General features: G+C 42.0%; 2 protein-coding genes and 1 long non-coding RNA gene across 4 annotated transcripts in view; 1 reads left to right on the forward strand and 2 right to left on the reverse strand.

Moving 5' to 3' along the window:
- Positions 1–2,212, reverse strand: part of LOC139383525 (connector enhancer of kinase suppressor of ras 3-like) — a 73,763-nt gene extending 71,551 nt beyond the window's left edge. Inside the window, exon 1 of one of the 2 annotated variants that reach the window (XM_071128092.1) lies at positions 1,937–2,212. In XM_071128092.1, the coding sequence (XP_070984193.1) occupies positions 1,937–1,997 (61 nt within the window). In that variant the 5' untranslated portion in view covers positions 1,998–2,212. The remainder of the gene's footprint in view (positions 1–1,936) is intronic. The other variant, XM_071128093.1, reaches the window with a different exon arrangement.
- A 6,684-nt stretch (positions 2,213–8,896) lies between these two features.
- LOC139384216 (glutaminyl-peptide cyclotransferase-like) lies at positions 8,897–17,294 on the reverse strand. Its single transcript, XM_071128944.1, has 7 exons — positions 17,056–17,294; positions 14,515–14,661; positions 14,033–14,314; positions 13,343–13,510; positions 10,238–10,337; positions 10,003–10,119; positions 8,897–9,919 (listed from the first exon to the last, which is right to left on the reverse strand). Exons 1-7 carry the CDS (start codon positions 17,170–17,172, stop codon positions 9,741–9,743), a joined length of 1,110 nt encoding a protein of 369 aa, XP_070985045.1. The 5' UTR covers positions 17,173–17,294; the 3' UTR covers positions 8,897–9,740.
- A 473-nt stretch (positions 17,295–17,767) lies between these two features.
- LOC139383434 (uncharacterized) lies at positions 17,768–23,492 on the forward strand. Its single transcript, XR_011628735.1, has 4 exons — positions 17,768–17,949; positions 18,612–18,662; positions 20,378–20,551; positions 22,484–23,492. It is a non-coding gene; the product is annotated as an uncharacterized lncRNA (long non-coding RNA).
- The last annotated feature ends 91 nt before the right edge of the window (positions 23,493–23,583 follow it).

Consider the following 23,583-nt stretch of genomic DNA (forward strand, 5'->3'; position numbering starts at 1 on the left):
GTTGGTCGGGTGTATAACCCGAACATCAAGCAACCCAAAGGTTACGAGTTCAAATCTCATCATGGACAACTATTGCATTTGAGCAACTTTTCAAGTTAGCAAACCCTTCCCCCTAACTCCAAGCTAATGTTAACGAACCAGCTAACGTTAGCCACCTAGCTATAATTCGTAACATATCATACGTTTTGCAAATTCGTACCATATCATACGAAATGGGTGATGGACATCCACAAATTAATTAGATACCATACGAAACATAACATATGAAACTAAATGGAGTGTTTCGGATTTAAGTAGAGAATAATATGAAATGCTCTGAGACCAGGTTGAGATAATTCACTGGCAGATGGCCTTGGGTCATGCTGACATATTGTAATTGAAAGTTGAAACACCTTTTGAGCCTTCAGATTTTGATAAGGGCGAGCACAAGAGGCACTTCTATCCACCTAAAATGTTTCATATAGTTCCCATGACATCTCTTGAAGCAAAGGTGGAGTGTAGCTGTGTATAGGGGACTGTTGATACTTCATATACCAGTAGCAGACAGTCACTTTACATGCCAACCTTGTGAAAGGACTCCGGTAGTTCAAAGAAAATAGTCCCTTGGCGATGTCATACATTTCCATAACCAGCATTCCAGATTGAAGTCTCAGAGCAAGAACCTGCTGGGTGTTCCATACCACATTTATATATGATAACTTCATGAGCACCTATTGACGATAGTATCTTCTGGTCAGGGGGGTTTTCATAAGATCTTGGTGATCCTCTGAACGTTAAAACGCATTGCTTGAGGCATGGTTTTGGAAACACAAGGAACTTATCTTTCATATCAGCAAAAAAACAAAAGGTTAAACTACTACACACCTTTATTAGGGTCAGTGTTCCCTCGTAGCCTTATCTGCATGTTTACATCCCTTGTTCATGGTAAGACGTAGGATGCAACCGGTGGTAATTAGCTATCTAGTTTGCACCGAACACCTGTGTGTAAGCCTAACTTGGGAGGAAGTGTAGTTTGACAACTGGAGGCACACACAGCTTGTGGATCTGTGCAAAATTGCTACAGTAAGTGTATCTTTTTTATTTGAAAGATTACTTCTTGCTGATATGAGAGGCATATCAGCATGTTTCGAAAACCGGTTTGAAAGCGATGATTACTGACGTTTCTAAACGTAAATACACTGTGTCTGAATTGTAACATTAGTTCACATGGAGCCCACAGTTGGTGAATGTAAGGGCTGAAAACTAAATATGGATTAAAGTTTGAGAGCTAGGTGTTCCAATACAACATTTTGCTAGCTGTGTTTGTTTGACCCAAATATCACAGTTTTGAGTTGAGTCCAGTGTTTCAAGCATTTTGTCATAACTAGCTGACTGGGACAATTATACTTCATTAAGACTCATATTCAACTCAATTATGCCTATAGTACAAAATAACTATTGTAACACATTGTGCTTGCTAAGTTGTGAACCTACATATGACTGCACTGTTTTTGGTTATTACTCTAACAGTCAGATGCCAAAATGTATCGCGGTCTGAAGTCGACTTCTCAAAGAACAGTGCAAGTGGCAATACTGCGCCCTTCTCAAACAATGTTGCAATCTGGCTGGAAACGTTGTTCCACTTGTCGCAATCATTTTGAGTGTCTGTCAAAGATAACACAGCTGTTACTTATATTATATTTTGAATCAAACTTCAAAACATTAGTCATTTACTATGTGTATATAATAATATCTAAATAGAATATGCATATGTTTACCTTTGTTCTATGTGCAACAAGTTGTCATGGACGACAGTTTGCGGCTGCACATAGTGGTTAACGAAACTTGAAATAACAAAAAGCGCTTTGCAGGGAATGGCGAATATGCGGTATTGGGTGCTGGTTTCAAGTTTCATATAGGGGTTAACATGGGCAATTATTGTGAAAGTAATCCATACCTTTCATCCAGTCGACAACTTGCTTTGGTGTCCACTTCGTTATTGGATCCATTGCTTGCATCTCAAACGAACTTAAACAATAATTAGAAAACGACCATACAAAACACTTTCGGTAGCCTACGATTGTCACTTTATTAATTTATTATCAAACTCCCATTTCTTCTTGATCTTCTCTGTATAGCAGCTGTCTCTCTGTGATCCTCTTCTCTCTAGCTCGTATCCTCGGCGCACTCAGTGACTGGGAACTCTTTCACACGCATGGCTAGAGGCAGGAGTGAACCCCCCCATGGTTCTTCACTAGGCTTGAGATCAAGTTGCACAGTTTCTGCTCAGCTAAAACTACCCAACGGGGCGGAGCAATCAACACCACCACAAATAATGTGCGACGGGTACAATTGCGGACCATATTTCTGGGCGTTCCTGCATATCTTTACACTTACATGGTAAATTTTTAAGTTAAGACAGGTGGGAGGCGTGGGTGCTCCAGAATAGTTGGTGGCGTTAATGTACCAATGTCTCATTTGCCCCTGCCAGCTGGCTGGAGCAACACTGTGTCGCTCACTAGCAAGCAGTGTGTCGCCATAGCCTCCCGTCTGCTGTGCAGTATAACTTTAGACCGTCCCCTCGCCCATACCCGGGCGCGAACTAGGGACCCGCTGCACACATCAACAGTCACCCACGAAGCATCGTTACCCATCGCTCCACAAAAGCCGCGGCCCTTGCAGAGCAAGGGGAACTACTACTACACCGATTGAAACGCTATTTAGCGCGCACCACCGCTAACTAGCTAGCTATTTCACGCCCGGTAAACAGTGTCCTTCACTCCTCCCTGTCGGGCACTGTTTTCCCACAATTCTATTAACGATGGTGAGGGCAGTTGTTCGGCAGGCAGGAGCGAAGGACACTGTCTACCGATGTTGCTCCCGTTAGCTAGCAAGAGGCCTCCGGTGGAGAGGGGTGAAAGAAAACTCAGAAAATACTATTATTTATTTTGACCCACATTCAAAGGTGCCACACAGGCATGAATATGTCATGCTTCGTGGGGGGGTGGATGTTCATGCAGGAACCAATGGGGTGCTCGAGGAGAGGGGGGTTATTCCAACATGCAGGAACGCCCCCGAATTGCGGGCTGCGGTTGTACATTATTGAATAATGTTGGCAAGGGCCATGTCTGAGACATAGATATCAAATCTATAAGGGATTGTGGGAAATTGATGACTGATTGATTGATTTACAAATAATAATGAGTAGTTATTTTTGGTGCAAGGTGATTTGTAGTCGGCAGCTGCCTGCTCTTTCGGCTGCCAAGCCCACAGACAGTAGCAGGCCTATGCTATAATAAAGTGTTGCATTCACAAAAGTTTGAAAATAATAACATTCTTGAATTTTGTTTACCGTGTGTTTCTGTCTCTGCAGATTCATATATTATGAGTGATGTAGTCTATGTTCTTTTTTTAACAAGATAAATATTATAGACTGTTTCATCACACCACAACTTTTCGGGTGCGTTCCAATTCTGATATTTTCTTCACTAATTGGTCTTTTGACCAATCAGATCAACTCTGATAAAGATCTGTTGTGAAAATATCTGATGTGATTGGTCAAAAGACCAATTAGTGGGACAAAATATCAGTGTTAGGTTGCCTGTGTAAACACAGCCTTCGTAGCCTACACTTTAACCTAACTAGCAGGCTAAAAGAAAATGCCTGAGTGGAGTTCCCACATCCGGTTTTCAGTGGAAAATGAAGCTAGATTGAATTAGCTGTATCCCTGAAAACATTATACTCCCGGTTGTGCCTACACTTTGATCCGATTAATTCTTATCAGGCCTATCATTGGTTACAACTCACGGCTGCGCTCTGTTGGTGAGCTATTACTCTGCAGGCAATTATAAGCCACTCACTTCTGAATTGTCCTACTACAAGTTATGCTTTGCTTATTATAACAATGAGGACTTCTTGTCACATTGGAAAGCTCCTTTTATAATAGCAAAGTTGTGATTGGATCTGGGATGTTTGTGATTGGATCTGTGGCAGTGTAACGGATGTGAAACGGCTAGCTTAGTTCGCGGTGCGCGCTAAATAGCGTTTCAATCTCGCTGAGACCTTGAAGTAGTAGTTCCCCTTGCTCTGCAGTTTTGAAACTGCCACAGATCCAATCACAAACATCCCAGATCCAATCACAACTTTGCTATTATAAAAGGAGCTTTCCAATGTGACAAGAAGTCCTCATTGTTATAATAAGCAAAGCATAACTTGTAGGCTTTTGTGGAGCGATGGCTTCGTGGGTGACTGTTGTTGATGTGTGCAGAGGGTCCCTGGTTCGCGCCCGGGTATGGGCGAGGGGACGGTCTAAAGTTACTGTTACAGCAGCTTCATTAAATAGTATCCGCAAAACACCAGTCTCATCGTCAACAGTGAAGAGGCGACCCCGGGATGCTGGCCTTCTAGGCAGAGTTGCAAAGAAAAAGCCATATCTCAGACTGGCCAATAAAAGATTAAGATGGGCAAAAGAACACAGACACTGGATAGAGGAACTCTGCCTAGAAGGCCAGCATCACAGAGTCGCCTCGTCACTGTTGATGTTGAGACTGGTGTTTTGCGGGTACTATTTAATGAAGCTGCCAGTTGAGGATTTGTGAGGCGTCTGTTTCTCAAACTATACAGTCTAATGTACTTGTCCAGTTGTGCACCCGGGCCTCCCACTCCTCTTTCTATTCTGGTTAGAGACAGTTTGCGCTGTTCTGTGAAGGGAGTAGAACACAGCGTTGTACGAGATCTTCAGTTTCTTGGCAATTTCTCGCATGGAATAGCCTTCATTTCTCAGAACATAGATTAGACTGATGAGTTTCAGAAGAAAGGTCTTTGTTTCTGGCCATTTTGAGTCTGTAATCGAACCCACAAATGCTATTGCTCCTGATACACAACTAGTCTAAAGAAGGACAGTTTCATTGCTTCTTTAATCAGAACAACAGTTTTTAGCTGTGCTAACATAATTGCAAAAGGGTTTTCTAATGCCTTTTAAAATGATAAACTTGGATTCGATAACACAATGTGCCATTGGAACACAGGAGTGATGGTTGCTGATAATGGGCCTCTACGCCTATGTAGATATTCCATTGGGAATCAGCCGTTTCCAGCTACAATAGTCATTTACAACATTAGCAATGTCTACACTGTATTTTTGATAAATTTGATGGTATTTTCTTTTTTTTAATGTGCTTTTATTTCAGCACATGAAACCAAAACTTTACGTGTTGCGTTTATATTTTTGTTCAGTATATTTCAGGTTCAGAGTGAAGACCCAAAGCTGACAAGGTTAGGTTAAACTATGCTTGGTGTGACAGTTTGTACAACTGTATTATATTGTGTATTTCCTGACCGTTTTTGACCTGTTTTGTGAAATGCCAGAACTTCATGTCACTCTATTTGCCATAGGGGTGAAAATGTCGTACCATTCAGTAATTCATAAAGTATGGGGTGGTATCTGTGTTTTCAGTAAACAGCAGAATGAGGGGGGTATATGTTGTAATGGTCTTTGTTCCCACAGGTAGCCATAGTGAGTAACCAATAGCAATAAGGCCTAAGCAACAGATGGTTTCTCATACAAACCCAATATATTTTCCTTAACCCCCTCCCTCTCTCTAAAACACATCTTGGGAGAGTCTCCTACCAACCCTCTCCTCTGCACAGCTGGAAGGTACAAGCTACACTTTAATCATCAGCTTAAATTACACCTGAGCACATATCACTTTGCTGCCGGGCAATAAAATACTAAAAACCACAATACTATTCTACTGTACTATTCTGCTTTTTCTCCTCCTTCCTGTTTGAACATGCTGCTCATTATGCCTGCTAAACTGAACAACAGGGACTAGAGAAGCAAGGGTGCGTGTCAATGCTCTTCCCTCAAGTTAGAGGGAATGAAAGATGGAGGCTCCCGGGTGATGCAGCGGTCTAAGACACTGCATCTCAGTGCTAGAGGCGTCACTACAGACCCCGGTTTGATTCCAAGCTGTATCACAACCTGCCGTGATTGGGAGTCCCATAGGGCAGTGCACAATTGGTCCAGTTTCGTCCAGGTTAGGATTTGGCCGGGAAAGGCCGTCATTGTAAATAAGAATTTGTTCTTAACTGACTTGCCTAGTTAAATAAAATAGAAAATAAATAAAGGTTTGGATCACATATTTAAACACACTATTCTGACCACCTGCACAACATACCATGAAAGGGTTTGTTTATGACTAGGAGATACAAAATGCATGAGACAGGATTTTGGAGGAATTTGAGAGGTTACCCAGACCTAGTCTGGTGATTTGACCTGTTTGACTATAACTACCTGTAAACTTGCCTGGCAGGGAGTTCTCTGTTTGATCAGGACACTAACAAGTGAGGGGGAGGGGACAAATACAAAGAAAATATGAAAAAATAGGGACCAGAGAAAGAATCCTGATATACGGATCCCTTTGAATAACCCCACCACCCACCCACCCACCTCAAACAGGAATAATTCATTTACAATAACAAGGCTAAGTTGGGCTGTGATGAGTAGGTGGATCAAGGGAGCAATCACTCACATCACGGCATGCCAGTTATATTTGTGGACATCCCACACCCATGGTAAACAAAGCCATTGTGGGGGTGTTGTGGAGTATAACTTGCTGAGACATGATGAGAACAATTAGTGTGTGAGAGAACACAGGCACGAATCTCCAAGGGAGGCCAAGGAGAGTGAATTCTGTAATATCACAGGAATATGATGAAGGCCAGGAGATGTTGAAGAAGGGTGAACTCTTCATTCAAGGTGTCTGGGGTGAGAGAGGCATCCACAAATGAAAGTGTTTGTACTGTATTATGTTGCTAAGTAAAAAATAATATCACAAACTATTGTATAACAAAACTATGTTAAGATCCAGAGAAGGGGATAATACTTCACTTCAGAATGTAGAGTTTATGTTTGATGATATTTAGGTTATGATGACAACATGCCACAGATAGTGATATGAGTGTTTGACAAATGGGGTCTTAACAGTTAGTACACCATTTAATCTCTCCCATGGCACAGCATATGTCCTCTAGTGTTGCTAGGCATCATAAATATGTCTGAATGCACTGAAAGGGGGAGTCTGTAGCCTACTGCAGCTCCACATTCCTTCCCAAGGGAATGTGGTAAATCCAGAGGATTTGGGAAGCGTAGAATTCAGGAGAGGTCCTGGTGGGATTACTGAATTATGGGATTGTTGTATGGAGGAGGCCTGGGGGGAGAGCAGGCCCCTCGGCTACATTGTAGTGGCTGAGGGAGGTGAAGGGGGACATGGGGTGAGGAGGTGGAGAAAGGGTGGGGATGAGGAACGTGAGGGGGGGGGAGGGAACGCACGATTCACACGGAGCACAAAACTAATCTGAGAGTTGGACCGACCTGAGGAGAAAAAAGAGTTGTCATCTCTTCCTGTTTGTGAACAGGATTTCAATAGGAGTGTGTGCTTCGTCCTGTACAGCACAGGCCACCTACAGTTGAAGCCGGAAGTTTACATACACCTTTGCCAAATACATTTAAACTCAGTTTTTCACAATTCCTGACATTTCATTTAACCACTTTATTTTAAGAATGTGAAATGTCAGAATAATAGTAAAGAGTGATTTATTTCAGCTTTTACTTCATTCATCACATTCCCAGTGGGTCAGAAGTTTACATACACTCAATTACTATTTGGCAGCATTGCCTTTAAATTGTTTAACTTGGGTCAAACGTTTCGGGAAGCCTTCCACAAGCTTCCCACAATAAGTTGGGTGAATTTTGACCAATTCCTCCTGACAGAGCTGGTGTAACTGAGTTAGGTTTGTAGGCCTCCTTGCTTGCACACACTTTTTCAGTTCTTCCCACATATTTTCTATAGGAATGAGGTCAGGGCTTTGTGATGGCCACTCCAATACCTTGACTTTGTTGTCCTTAAGCCATTTTGCCACAACTTTGGAAGTATGCTTGGGGTCATTGTTCATTTGGAAGACCCATTTGCAACCAAGCTTTAACTTCTTGACTGATGTCTTGAGATATTGCTTCAATATATCCACATAATTTTCCTCTCTAATGATGCCATCTATTTTGTGAAGTGCACCAGTCTCTCCTGCAGCAAAGCACCCCCACAATATGATGCTGCCACCCCCATGCTTCACTGTTGGGATGGTGTTCTTCGGCTTGCAAGCCTCCCCCTTTTTCCTCCAAACATAATGATGGGTCATTATGGCCAAACAGTTCTATTTTTGTTTCATCAGACCAGAGGACATTTCTTCAAAAGTACGATCTTTGTCCCCATGTGCAGTTGCAAACCGTATTCTGTCTTTTTTATGGCAGTTTTGGAGCAGTGGCTTCTTCATTGATGAGTAGCCTTTCAGATTTTGTTGATATAGGACTCGTTTTATTGTGGATATAGATACGTTTGTACCTGCTTCCTCCAGCATCTTCACAAGGTCCTTTGCTGTTGTCCTGGGATTGTTTTGCACTTTTTGCACCAAAGTACGTTGATCTCTAGGAGACAAAACGCGTCTCCTTCCTGAGAGGTATGACGGCTGCATGGTCCCATGGTGTTTATACTTGCACACTATTGTTTGTACAGATGAACTTGGTACTTGAAGGCGTTTCAAAATTGCTCCCAAGGATGAACCAGACCAAATAATCTGTCTATAAACAATTGTTGGAAAAATTACTTGTCATGTACAAAGTAGATGTCCTAACTGACTTGCCAAAACTATAGTTTGTTAAGAAGACATTTGTGGAGTGGTTGAAAAGAGTTTTAATGACTCCAACCTAAGTGTATGTAAACTTCCGACTTCAACTGTACGCTCACTGCTCTGACCTGCTGTCACACAAACAATGTCAACCGCTTTCGTTTCTCTCTACTGGCAGCGACGACCAAAGCAAAAAACAAGATCTTCAAAGGTCAACAGGACGTGTGGAGAGGCATTATTCTTATTTTTTGGATCAACATTTATTTCTGACTCTAAGGTAGAATAAATTTGGCAGTGTGTATTATTCCAAGATCAGCATCAACATGTGGCGAATATTGTCATAAAAACACAGCAGGCTTTTCAACTTAAATTTCCATCTGAACTAGTAGGGTATAAGGATCACGTATTAACAATACAAATATAGATAATATCTCCTGACCTCAGCAAGTTTTTCTATGCTAATATAAAGTGGACAGTGTAATGCCATGTACGTTCAGATACAGAGAGCGAGGGCCCCATCAGTTGTTTGTGTGATATAGAATTACAAGGCTTCTAGGAATGACGTCAGGCTCTGTACATTAATGCACCGACATGAGCCACTGTCTCCTGCCACAGCTGTTCCAAACCCCCCTCCAATTCATATCGAAATGATCACCATCCCTCTGGAATGCAGGGGTAGAGGCCTCTTTGTATTGCCTATTATCAGCTTGGATTATCAGATAGAAGGCAGACCGTAATGTACCAGTATTAAAACAGAAATAACACAATAGCAAGTCATAAGCCACAAGGTATGGAGCTAGTAATCAATGTTTATCTTGTTAATCTATCTGCATCTCTCTCTCTTCCTCCTGGCTAGTGGGGCACATACATTAGCACAAAGCATGGCTCCTCAGAAAGAGAAGGGGAAGTAGGGACATAGAGAGAGCACTGTGGAAGCAGACACACAGAAGATCCTTTAGGGAAGTCTGCAGGCTAGGGACAGAGCATTGATAGGGCTGTGTGTGTGTGTGTGTGTGTGTTTGTGTGTGAAGAGAGAGCTGTGTTAAGGGGCCCCAATAGAACCAGGGAAGCCCTAACATTTAGGGGGCATTTTGGGGATTCAGGGCTTGAGGTGTCATGTTGAGGTACTCCAGCACGAACACCTGCAGGATCTTGTTGAGGTTCTCGATGGTGGAGCGGTCCAGGTTCTGCTCGTTGTCATCAAACGTGTGCCACACAGAGGGGAATGGGGTGGGGATGAGATGGAGGACACGCACACCTGAGAAGAAACCAGAATACAAAGCTCATTAGTACCCTACAGAACACAGCCAAGCTTATGTCAGACCCAGTGTGTAAGTTTACCTCTGTTGAGGAATGGCATGTGGTCATCCTGCACCGGACCCACAGGCATACCGGGCCAGAAGTACTGTACATCGTTTGGATGGTCCTTCAGGTGGCCCGTGTTGTGCAAACGACGCTCTGAAAAGAGAAGGAACATTCAACATAGTGCAAAGGGCTTAGCTAATATGAGAGAGAGAGAGACAGCCAGAGCGAGCGAGGCTGATAGAATAACAGAGAACAGAGAGGGAGTGCTCACCGATGTTCTGCATTCTGGTGAGCCACCGGGCAGTGTTGGGGAACTGGTTGCCAAAGCGTGGGCTGGGGCCTCCAATCAAGTCTAAGAGCAAAAACAGGTCCTGGAGGAGAAAGAAGGGAAGAGGAGGGTGAGGAGAGGAAGAAATTGAAGATAAAGGATCCCCTCAGGTCAGTGTGTGAGAGGGTCCACCAGCCAGGTCTCATGGGAAAGTAATTCTCCAAAGCCTGGAGATAACTCCCTAAAAGTCCACTACCTCGAAGCTTTGAAATGAAGGATGACATCATGCTTTCCACCATGTGAAACACTACCAGGGCCGGTATTATGGGTGGGCTTAGGGGGCCGGCCCTCTAATACCTCCTTGCCTGTCCAAATTAAATATTGATAATTTATTTGACCAAGATGAGCTCCGATAGAAAGACGCATCAATCTCAGATAAACCATCCGAGCGAGCGAAAACAGTGCCCCTCTCTGTATTAGTCTGTTATTTCTTAATTTCTTCCTTTTTACTTTTTGGATTATGTGTGTATTGTGTTGTATTGCTAGGTATTACTGTATTGTTTTGTATTACTGTTTTGTATTGCTGTATTGTTTTGTATCGCTAGGTATTGCTGTATTGTTTTGTATTACTGTATTGTTTTGTATTATTAGGTATTGCTATATGGTTTTGTATTGCTGTATTGCTAGGTATTGATGTATTGTTTTGTATTGCTGTATTGTTTTTTTATTGCTAGGTATTGCTGTATTGTTTTGTATTGCTATATTGCTAGGTATTGCTGTTTTGTATTGCTGTATTGTTTTGTATCGCTAGGTATTGCTGTATTGTTTTGTATTGCTGTATTGTTTTGTATTGCTGTATTGTGTTGTATTGCTAGGTATTGCTGTATTGCTAGGTATTACTGTATTGTTTTGTATTGCTCTATGGTTTTGTATTGCTAGGTATTACTGTATTGCTGTATTGTTGTATTGCTGTATTGTTTTGTATTGCTAGGTATTGCTGTTTTGTATTGCTAGGTATTGCTGTATTGTATTGTTTTGTATTGCTGTTTTGTATTGTTTTGTATTGCTGTATTGTTTTTTTATTGCTAGGTATTGCTGTATTGATGTATTGTTTTGTATTGCTAGGTATTGCTGTATTGATGTATTGTTTTGTATTGCTGTTTTGTATTGCTGTATTGTTTTGTATTAATGTATTATTTGGTATTGCCGTTTTTTATTGCTAGGTATTGCTGTATTGTTTTGTATTGCTGTATTGTTTTTTATTGCTAGGTATTACTGTATTGTTTTGTATTGCTGTATTGTATTGCTGTATTGTTTTTTTATTGCTAGGTATTGCTGTATTGTTTTGTATTGATGTTTTGTATGGTTTTGTATTGCTGTATTGTTTTGTATTGCTGTATTGTTTGGTATTGCCGTTTTTTATTGCTAGGTATTGCTGTATTGTTTTGTATTGCTGTATTGTTTTTTATTGCTAGGTATTACTGTATTGTTTTGTATTGCTGTATTGTATTGCTGTATTGTTTTTTTATTGCTAGGTATTGCTGTATTGTTTTGTATTGCTGTTTTGTATTGCTGTATTGTTTTGTATTGCTAGGTATTGCTGTATTGTTTTGTATTGCTGTATTGTTTTGTATTGCTAGGTATTGCTGTATTGTTTTGTATTGCTAGGTATTGCTGTATTGCTAGGTATTACTGTATTGTTTTGTATTGCTGTATTGTTTTTTATTGCTAGGTATTGCTGTATTGTTTTGTATTGCTAGGTATTACTGTATTGTTTTGTATTTCTGTATTGTTTTGTATTGCTAGGTATTGCTGTATTGCTGTATTGTTTTGTATTACTACGTATTGCTGTATTGTTTATTGCTGTATTGTTTTGTATTACTGTATTGTTTTGTATTACTGTATTGCTGTATTGTTTTGTATTACTATATTGCTGTATTGTTTTGTATTACTGTATTGCTGTATTGTTTTTATTGCTAGGTATTGCTGTATTGCTGTATTATTTTTTATTAATAGGTATTGCTGTATTGTTTTGTATTGCTGTAATGTTTTTTTTATTGCTAGGTATTGCTGTATTGTTTTGTATTGCTGTATTGTTTCTATTGCTGTATTGCTAGGTAATGCCGTATTGTTTTGTATTGCTGTATTGCTAGGTAATGCTGTATTGCTAGGTATTACTGTATTGCTGTGTAGTTTTGTATTGCTGTATTGTTTTGTATTGCTAGGTATTACTGTATTGTTTTGTATTACTGTATTGCTAGGTATCACTGTATTGTTGGAGCTAGAAACACAAGCATTTCGTTGCACCTGCGATAACATCAGCAAATCTGTGTACGACCACTAGTCTGTGTATTTGATTTGTATGTGTAGCCCATGTATCCGGCATGTTGTACTCTTTTTGGCCAGACAGCATCAGATACATGGGCTACATACAGTAAGACTCAGGGAACTGTTTTTCTCGCTTGGATGCTTCTCCGGTGAGATTGTTTCAGCCACTTGTGAATTTAAGGAAAGTTGGTGAGTTCAGTGTCACTGTCTGTAGTGTCAGATAAACATGTTCTCTGTTATGGAATTATTTTGGAAGAAAGTGCGAAGGTAACCTATTGAAGTGATTTGTTTGACAGACAGAGGAATACATCATGACTGGTTGTGTTCATGCCACATTAAAAGGTAATATATTTGTATAGTTAAATTATGTCTTTACCCCCCCCCTCTCTAAAACACACACATACCTCACTGCGGGACTATGAGCCTCTCTGAAACAGTCTCCTTTATCTCTTCCCTGACAGGAAAGGTGCTCTACTTGTTTAAACAACAGTAGTACTAGCTCTCCATAGCTAGGATACGGCAAGAATACCGAATAACACATCTTATACTTATTTGACATAATGTTATTGTAGATGGCATGATAAATGTCCAAATATATTCCACTACTCAAGCCTCCCTAATGGTTGCTTGTCAAGGCTGAAAGATGTTTATAAATCAAACATATGAAGGACAGATGCTTTAAGATGGCACTGCAACTGGGTGAATATTAGGTCCCCATGTGCTGAATTGGCTGAATTTGTGCTTAGTTGTTTGAATATATGCCTGTAATGCCTGACATACAATGCCATGCAGTTGGTTGGTGTCTGTGGCTCCAGGTGGGTGTGCTGTGTTCTCCATCGTCTGGGCCAGGTGGCGGGAGCCGTACAGGGAGTCTGTAGAGGTCCACTGGAACAGAGCCTCCTCTCCATCAAAGAACAACAGCTGGAGAGACAGGTTGGGATTGGATCCCTGGTAGGGGATGAGCGGGAGAGAGACAGAGAGAGAGAAAAAGAGAGGTGGTGGCCAGAATGTGAAAGAGCTGTTTATTAGTCACTGCAAACAGTACTTGGGGAACTACTGGTTTGAACTTTTAGCTTTGCTGCCACCTATTGGTTTAAACAAAACACTGCTATGAAGAAATCGGTATTCAGTTTGTCAATTCAGGGTGGCCTTTGTCACTGTCTGTAGTGTCAGATAAACAGGTCCCGTAGCCTGACCCTATGGCTGCCCCTGTCACTCAGGACCCATCCCCTCAGATTGAGGTCAGCTGACCCATGGAGCAGGACAGCACAAACAGCAACGTGAGGAGGCTCTGTGACGGCTATGTCCATCTCTTTTCATCTCTCATCTCTCAATTCTTTGTTGATCTTGGCTACAGGTGTGTAAAAACTTTGAGTGGGTTTTTACAAACTTTTCTAATATTGCTTATCAAACATAAATTATTGTACAGACTAAAGTGGACACATGAGAAAATTCTAAACCTTTCCCCACCTTCAGAGTCTTCAGCTCCTGGTCCAGAGCCCGTACCAGCTCCAACATCATGGCACAGGGCACAGCTGAGTCCGTGGCACCCAGGAACTCACGCCCATGCCACTGGGGAGGATAGTACTTGGAGTCATAGTGGCACGCCAGCACCAGATGACGCTTGGCGGAAGGGTTGAGGGTAGCGATGATGTTGTTGAAGGTCATGGGACCGTAAGGGGTGTGTGACTCAAACTTGTCCTCCTTAACATCCCAGCCTGCCCTCAGAGAACCCAGAGTGCTCTTGATGTGCTAGTGGGAGACAGACATGTTGCACAATTAAATAGACAAAGCATTGGGGAACACATTGGGAAACGTTTATCCTGGTAAATGACTAAAAAGAAGTGACTAAACCCCCTCTCCTACATACACTGACGAGTCTACTCACGCCAATGACATAAGTAGACCGCACACAGTCGATTGTTCATGCTGTCAGCCATGGGGATACCGACCTGTTGCGCTGCCAGGCTGCCTGCAGAGTTGGGGTACCGTGTCACTAGCAGAGGCCTGAGGTCCCTCTGCCACATCTGGTTCAGGTCTGTGTGTGACAGGACCCTGGTGATGTCACTGGAGCTGAGGGTGCTGGGCTTGTGGCTGATCTAGACAGACAAGTGGAGAAGAGAGAAGAAAGCACAAGATAATCAGGATTAGGGGTGCTCTGACAACCATGAGGACAGGAACAAGTGGCTTTTCTTCATTACCACCTGTTTAGTTGAGACAGAGGCCCTGGCAGAGAGGCTGTCATTGAAAGAGGCACCAAGGATGCTCCTCATTAATAACAATCAGTTCAGCCAAGGTAGATTAGTTCAACCTCTCAGAAAGCGATTAACAAAGACAGCCATGCAGGGAAACTAAGACCATGGCTAATCACTACGACCTTGTTCCAATATCTACAGTGTGCAAATGGAAATATACAGTTTAAAACACTGTGAAAGAACATTGTGCTACAGTTGCAACTTGCACATCTTTAAAATGGAGAAAGGGAAATCTCTAGTGATGCATTCAAATTGAGGAACAGGCTAGGCAGGAAATACACATGACGCATAGATCATCACAGTTTCTTAATATACTGTAGCTTTGTCGAATATCTAGAGTTCAGGACATAGGCTACTGTATGATTTCAAACTCTCGGTCTGGCTGATGTCTACCAAGACAAGCTACAATACAACACAATATTTGCTTTATTGGTCCATTTGCACAGAGATTGTTTGTTTTTTTGTTGCTGTCACAGTACCCAAGCTACATCATTAGACAAGGTTAACCAATCGTTGAAAACCCCAAGGTTACCCAACAATTGAAAAATCCAAAGTGATGCAAGTGAGCTAGTTTATTCTTGTTTTCATATAGGAATGATACACTCTGTGTACATTTATGGTTTGACAAGACTGTTCATGACTGATTTGACAAGATTGTGTTTGCCTGTAGTGAACTCAAGCAACTTTGCTGCGAGACATTTCAGGAGACGAGAAGCAATCACAGATCCAGGAAACATGATTGAAGGTTTTAAATAAACTGGCAGGTTACTACAGCTGCGGCTTGTGTGAAAGGTATGCTAGCCGGCAGCTCAGAAATATGAAGGGTGCTTGCTAATACATTTCCCCTGCCTCTCACAGGTAGCCTCCCATAGCTACATGATGGAATGATTTTTATACCTTGGAAGACAAAGCATATCACAATTATTTTGTAGGCTTGATGATGAGGGAGAAAAACAAACAAGTCCACAAAATAAGCCTTAATAGCATTCTAGGAAGAAACCCATGGACACAAGGTATTGATCATATTCCGTTCCACCTGCCCCGATCGTTTTTGTTTGGTCTCAAAGTTCACCTGCCTCTTGTGCAGTGATCCTCTGTTGTCCTGGTAACTGGGACTGAGCGCCAGGACAGTAAGTGGTAGAAAAGATGGTGAGTAAGAGAATAACACCACCATTTCAACAGCCTTCCCCTGTAGCCTGAACTGTGCTCTGAAGATCAGCAGCTCTCTATGGTTTCAGTGTATAATTTGCATGTGGTGATCTGGCTGAGGAGATGGATCTGTGTTATGAAACTGATGTCTGGGTTCTCTGGGGCTCAGACTGAAAGGTCAACATCAACATGAACAGAGCATGGTCTTTCTTCTATCTCCATTTAGCAGGTTAAATTGCAAAAGGTAATAACAGTGTGGGCTAATAACATATTAACACATGGTCTATTAACCAATGAAAAACAGTAATACACTGGTTATGAACCTGGTGATAATATTTCAATTGGTCACAATCATGTTTTGTTATAGGATTACCTGTAATTACCTACTCTTGTAATTTCTCTGCCAACCATCCCCATGGTTTGATCACAGAGACCTAAAGACAACACTGTGGGGATATAGTATTGCAATGTTTCTTTCCAAGAGATGTGCTTTAAGGGAATGGGCTCACACATTGATCTGAGAAAGGGTTAAAAGGGGCTCCACTTTAGATCTATAAATATCAAGATCTGCAATTGGTGGATCAATGATGACTGTGCTGCTATAGCAACGAGACAAAGAGAAGAGAGGATGAACAACATGGGACCTGAATGGCCAAGCACCCTTTATATCAAAGAAATTACACATCTCTTGCAAATGAAGTGTAGGCCTATTAAGGATGCATTAAATGCCATTTGAGGTGAGAGTTGTAAAAAACAAACTGTGGTTTATTGTTATTTTTGAATGGATTATATTATTTAAATCTGTGAAAATAAATGCTTTGCAATATTATTAAATATATATAAATTGAAATGCAAACATTCTAAAGACTGCCTGTCTACTATCATCTCTCCTTAGTCATTCATTGCCTTTTCCACCTGTCTAGAAAATTACAACTTTGTGACATATTCTAAATAAATGTAGGCTATATCAATCATATATGTTATGCAATATAAAGGAGGAATTTAGTAATAACTTTTTTTGTTTTGATAAAAGCAACAAGAACATGCACACAATCATTGAACCGTGTACTGTAATATTTTTTAGCCTACCTTATCTTGTGTCCATGGGACCTGTGCTCTCTGTCCATTGATATTATCGATAAATGTTGCACAAATGCTCACTACATAAAATAAATGTATACGCGGACTGGAGCGACGTTCAGTCATCGCGGCGGTTTCTCTCACTGAACATTCAAAGCTTCTCCTCAGTGTAATCTCGGATCATGTGAAAAACATGAGGGAGGACCAGAGGCATTTTACAGGCGTCACTGTTTTTTTTTTTTTATCCCAAGGCGCCACAGAGCAGAGGGTCTATTTATGTGAAATTGCCTTTTTGGTTTCATGTTTGATTTGTTGTGAAGGCTTCAATTCGATTTAGCTGATAATAACATATTAGATCAGAAAAGCTTGCATCTATAAATGTATCTGCATTTTATGAGGCATGGTAATCAAGCAATACAAGTAAACGATTGTAAATTCAAATGTAAGCATAGCCTTTCCAAGTGAATTCATAATTTACATTTGAGATATTTCAATTAGCCTACTTTCCTATAGTAAAGTAATCAAACTGTGGGAACTGAACTGCGCAGCGACAACAGCGTATGCAGTGCCTCGATCTCCCGCTTGATTTGATGTGGCGCGGGAATAGACTACTGTCATTGGGAAAGCACCCCCAACTGGCACTTGGTCTCATCTCACGTGGGTCTCTTCTGTAGACCAGGAAGTGCCGAGTCCGACTTCTACAAAGGAGAACAAACATGAATCACTAAAACAGTTGCAATCAGTACGATTGTGGCATTATTTCGCTAATTGTGTAGCAGTTTTGTATCTCACGTGTCTTATATCGTATTGCAGCTATTTTGGAAGAGGTTTCCTGTTTTGAAGTCACGATTTATGGAAAAACAGATCGTTGCATTGAAGGATAAATTGGCACAATTATGAAAGGTATGTCTCTCTTTACATTGATTGAATAGCAGTAGGCTAGTTAGCTGTTGCCTAAGTGCTTGCTGTGGCTATCAGCAGACAAAGTTACAGTGTGGGGTTGGATTTGAGCATAGAGATAGATAGAGGACTCTAGTGCCAAAAAAATCGTCTTAGCATGGGCAGCGCCTTTGAGGACTTACTCAATTTTAAAGTAGTCAACTGGGTGGGTAGTAAGGATGTGACAAATGGAAAATGTTGCGTAATGTTTAAACAGCCGTTTTTTAAATATTTTTTTTCCTGTTAAAATTATAAGAACAAATCATTAAATTCCACAAATTTACATTACAGAATAATAGTCCTATAGCATATGTATGACCGCTAGGGCTGGGCAATGAAGTTATGTCTACCGCAACCCATTACAGATATAGGCCGCAGCTACAGTAACATGTTGATACAATTGGTAACTTTTTTTTTTTAAGTAACAGAATTCTGCTAGGGCATAACATTTAGTGTTTTTTCCTAACAACAATAAACATCGCTGATTGATGTGTTGCTGTGCTGTTTTTTATGGTATGGTAGCTAGATATGTTTTATTTCTACTAAATGTCTTGGTAAGTCACAGTATTTAACAAACTTTAAAGTACACTGAACAAAACATAAACACAACAATTTTGCAACGGCAGATTTCCTCCTCTTCGTCTGAAGAGGCATGGATCGGACCAAAACGCAGCGTGGTAAGTGTCCATATCGTTTATTAAAAACATAAACTGAACACTAAGAACTACAAAACAATACATGTGAACATGAACGAAAACCAAACCGAAACAGTCCCGTGTGGTGACAAACACAGACACGGAAACAAACACCCGCAAACCAACATTGAAACCCAGGCTACCTAAATATGGTTCTCAATCAGGGACAACGATAAACAGCTGCCTCTGATTGAGAACCATATCAGGCCAAACATAGAAATGGAAAAACATAGAAAAACACACAGACTGCCCACCCCAACTCACGAACTGGCAGCTCCTGGCTGGCGGCTCTGGCAGCTCCTGGCTGGCTGATGGCTCAGGACAGACTGGCGGCTCTGGCAGCTCAGGACAGACTGGCGGCTCTGGCAGCTCAGGACAGACTGGCGGCTCTGGCAGCTCAGGACAGACTGGCGGCTCTGGCAGCTCAGGACAGACTGGCGGCTCTGGCAGCTCAGGACAGACTGGCGGCTCTGGCAGCTCAGGACAGACTGGCGGCTCTGGCAGCTCAGGACAGACTGGCGGCTCAGGACAGACTGGCGGCTCAGGACAGACTGGCGGCTCTGGCGGCTCAGGACAGACTGGCGGCTATGGCGGCTCAGGACAGACTGGCGGCTATGGCGGCTCAGGACAGACTGGCGGCTCTGGCAGCGCTGGACAGAAGGGAGACTCTGGCAGCGCTGGACAGACGGGAGACTCTGGCAGCGCTGGACAGACGGGAGACTCTGGCAGCGCTGGACAGACGGGAGACTCTGGCAGCGCTAGAGTGGAGGAAGGCTCTGGCAGCGCTGGACAGGCGGGAGACCCTGTAGGCAGAAGACGGAGAGACAGCCTGGTGCGGGAGGCTGCCACCGGAGGGCTGGTGCGTGGAGGTGGCACTGGATAGACCGGACCGTGCAGGCGCACTGGAGCTCTTGAGCACCGAGCCTGCCCAACCTTACCTGGTTGAATGCTCCCCGTAGCCCGACCAGTGCGGCGAGGTGGAATAGGCTGCACTGGGCTGTGCTGGTGAACTGGGGACACCATGCGTAAGGCTGGTGCCATGTACGCCGGCCCAAGGAGACGCACTGGAGACCAGTTTCGTAGAGCCGGCTTCATGGCACCGCTTGGTCCTTTTGTGGTGGGTGTTTCTGTAACGGCAGATTTCCTCCTCTTCACCTGAAGAGGAGGTGAAGCAGGGATCGGACCAAAACGCAGCGTGGTAAGTCTCCATATCGTTTATAAAAAACATAAACTGAACACTAAGAACTACAAAACAATAAATGTGAACATGAACGAAAACCAAACCGAAACAGTCCCGTGTGGTGACAGACATGGAAACAAACACCCACAAACCAACATTGAAACCCAGGCTACCTAAATATGGTTCTCAATCAGGGACAACGATAAACAGCTGCCTCTGATTGAGAACCATATCAGGCCAAACATACAAATGGAAAAACATAGAAAAACACACAGACTGCCCACCCCAACTCACAAACTGACCATACTAAATAAAGACAAAACAAAGGAAATAAAGGTCAGAACGTGACAAATTTTAAGGTTTCTTCTGGGTTATAGTTCATATAAGAATATATGGATTTCACATAACTGTGAATACAAATATGCATCTGTTGGTCACAGATACCTTAACAAAAAGCTTGGTATGTGTATCTGAAAACCAGTCAGTATCTGATGTGACAACCATTTGCCTCATGCAGCGCGTCATCCACTTCACATAGAGTTGATCAAGCTGTTGATTATGGCATGTGGAATGTTGTTCCACTCCTCTTCAATGGCTGTGCGAAGTTGCTGGATATTGGCGGGAACTGGAACACGCTGTCGATCATGTCGATCCAGAGCATCCCAAACATGCGCAATGGGTGACATGTCTGGTGAGTTGGCCTCTAAAATGACGTTACAGGCGGCTTATGGTAGAGAAATAATAAACATTATAATAAATTAATAAATAATAAACATTATCTGGCAACAGTTCTGGTGGACATTTCTACAGTCAGCATACCAATTGCACACTCCCTTAACTTGAGACATCTATGGCGTTGTGTGACACAACTGCACATTTTAGTGTCCTTTTAAAAATAAATCCCAGCACAAGGTGCACCTGTGTAATGATCATAACATTTAATCAGCTTCTTGATATTCCACACCTGTCAGGTGGATGAACTATCTTGGCAAAGGATAAATGCTCACTAACAAGGATGTAAAGAAATGTTTCACTACATTTGATAGCAATCATATTTTTGTGCCTATGAAACATTTTTGGGATATTTTATCAATCAAATTTATTTTATATAGCCCTTCGTACATCAGCTGATATCTCAAAGTGCTGTACAGAAACCCAGCCTAAAACCCCAAACAGCAAGCAATGCAGGTGAAGAAGCACGGTGGCTAGGAAAAACTCCCTAGAAAGGCCAAAACCTAGGAAGAAACCTAGAGAGGAACCAGGCTATGTGGGGTGGCCAGTCCTCTTTATTTCAGCTCATGAAACATGGGACCAACACTTTACATGAAACGTTTATATTTTTGTTTAGTACACGTTTTTAGGAGATTGTTCTGCGCGTAGGCAGCAAGGCAGGCTGCGCGCAGCAGCTCACAATTATTTGATTGACAGTTCTGGTCGCCTAGTGGATGTTAGTCCCGCTTCAGAAGTTTCATTCCTTTACGGAAAAGTAAAATAAATGCCTGTTCATATGTCAAGAGAAGGGTTTGTGTCGGCATTTAAAAACAGCCTATCCTAAAATACGGACAAACAAACATGCTGTAGCCGAGGTGCATTCAAGGGGCCACATTCCATTATGTCTGAAAGGCGTAATCGATAAAGGCTACCGGTAGCCTACTGTAATTTAATATTATGCGGCAAAAACGAAGATTAGGCTAACACGTGCTCGCAAGACTGACCCGAAGATGCCTCTGTGTCCCGGCGACATCGGTTCCATGAATAGGCTATTATATTCTACACGCAACAGTCCGAAGACTGAACACACAGGTGCAACATTAACAAGGAGTCAGAGAATGCAGGCCAGCGCGAGGTGGAGAGAGTTTTGGTATTCTGCATCTCGAAATGTATTGTTTTACATGCCTTGCAAATTCACGAATGTAGCCTTAAGTTTGCATCGTCTTTTCTAGTTTTATTTGAATTACACAACTTTCCCAGGCCTCTATAGCCTATCAATCATAACTCAGAAAATAATATGTTTTGTGATAACTGCACTGTGCTTTTAATTAAGTGGGGGGGGAAACAAATAAACTTTTTTTTCCGGTGAGGGATTTTTCTCAACGTTAAGGATCCCAATTTCGTTTAAACGTTTTAACATTCACCCCCATAGTGGGAAGGATCACATAATTATATATGGGTCATCAGGAGGGATCAGCCAATTAATTATGATCTTGCGCAAACATTCCATTACTGCGGGTAGCAGTAAATCGCCAACCTTGGCTTTATACCTGTTGAAACAACACACTCCAGGTGGCAGTAAGCACACTGTCAGTTTGTTTTCCAAATCATAGAAGTAGTAGAAGAAAATTGACTACTAGATCGCCTTAAATTCGCTGCCCGTATTCAGATGCCACATAGGATAGATACAAAGAAGAGTCCTCTATCATTCTCTATGGATTAGAGTTAACAAAACCGGATTTGGAAGGAGAGCCTCGCGAGACTAGTTTGCCTACAATTCAATTGACTTTATAGCACTTGTCAATTTAACATTTGGTTATGAAGTGACATTTCACATTGTCTATAATAACCACAACTTTTATTCTGAACCACTAAATACACCATACATGCTCTCTCCATTCTTTCTCCACAGAAATCAGAGCCGTTTGACAGCAGTGGCGGATCAAGAGTTTTATACAGGGGGTGGCTAAGGCTACTTCAGGGGGTCCATAGACCATGACAGAAAATGTGTGTGTAACCCTAAACTGACATGTAAGGAGCATGAATGAATCCTATGAATCCTATGATTCACTTAACCCGGAGTTCTTCAATGTGGCAGATAGTGTGGTCCAAAAGGGTTACTTCACTAGAATTCTTTAAAATACTATGAATAGTCAGTGTCTCTACCTCGGAACTGCAGCTCACTTTCTCTCTCTCTCTCTCTCTCTCTCTCTCTCTCTCTCTCACTCACTCACTCACTCACTCACTCACTCACTCACTCACTCACAGTACTCACAGTACTCACATACTGGAGAGACTTGGGTCACTCTGTTTTCATGAGTATATAATCTGGGTCTATAAGTGTTGAACGTCCAACATATTTTCAGAAAATAAAGCTCAAGCACCAAGGAGATAAGATAGCATTTGTTTGTTACATAAATTTACAAAAAAGTACATTTGCCTAAAAACACACTGCAATTTGACATACCAGGTATCAAGCAGAAATGGACTTGAAATCGACAAACTTACAGTATCATATTTATGCTCATATATATTATGTTAACTAATAGCAAAGAAACATTTTTGAATTGTCCTAAGGTGGGTTTTAATCAGTTCCAAAGCTGAGAAGCTTCTCTCGCAAGAAACACTGCTGACTGGTGTAACAACAGAAATCTTACAAAGTCTAAATAGCTCATGGAAGGCCTCTTTTTATAAGGTTCTAGAAACACAACAAAGTCAAGGAGAGTAGAGGGTCTGTCCCTTCCACTTTTCTCTCCCCTATCAAGAAGCTGCCTGGTTTGATGAACCTCATGTTTAAGGTCCCCTAAATCTGACTCAAAGGTCTGAGGAAAGGCAAACAGAGGTGAAATGAGATGTCAATCAGCATCAAACTGCTAGTAGCAAATTACATTTTGGGGTGCCACCCGGTGTGGCCAATCAGATGTCAGGGGTGTCCAGTGCCACCCCAGACACCCCTCTGGCTCCGCCCCTGTTTGAGAGGTCTACAGCTGCAGGAGAAAGTGACAACACCTC

This window comes from Oncorhynchus clarkii, chromosome 25 (genome assembly GCF_045791955.1).
Source record: "Oncorhynchus clarkii lewisi isolate Uvic-CL-2024 chromosome 25, UVic_Ocla_1.0, whole genome shotgun sequence".
NCBI classification, from domain to species: Eukaryota; Metazoa; Chordata; class Actinopteri; order Salmoniformes; family Salmonidae; genus Oncorhynchus; species Oncorhynchus clarkii.

What these genes read in the sequence shown, in the direction of transcription:
- LOC139384216 (XM_071128944.1), bottom strand. Translation starts at nt 17,172, where the DNA reads ATGACTGAACGTCGCTCCAGTCCGCGTATACATTTATTTTATGTAGTG. An exon ending in GCAGCCTGGCAGCGCAACAG is followed by an intron (nt 14,315 to 14,514) that starts GTCGGTATCCCC and finishes GTCTCCCACTAG; the next exon opens with CACATCAAGAGCACTCTGGG. An exon ending in CACCAGAATGCAGAACATCG is followed by an intron (nt 10,120 to 10,237) that starts GTGAGCACTCCC and finishes TTCTCTTTTCAG; the next exon opens with AGCGTCGTTTGCACAACACG.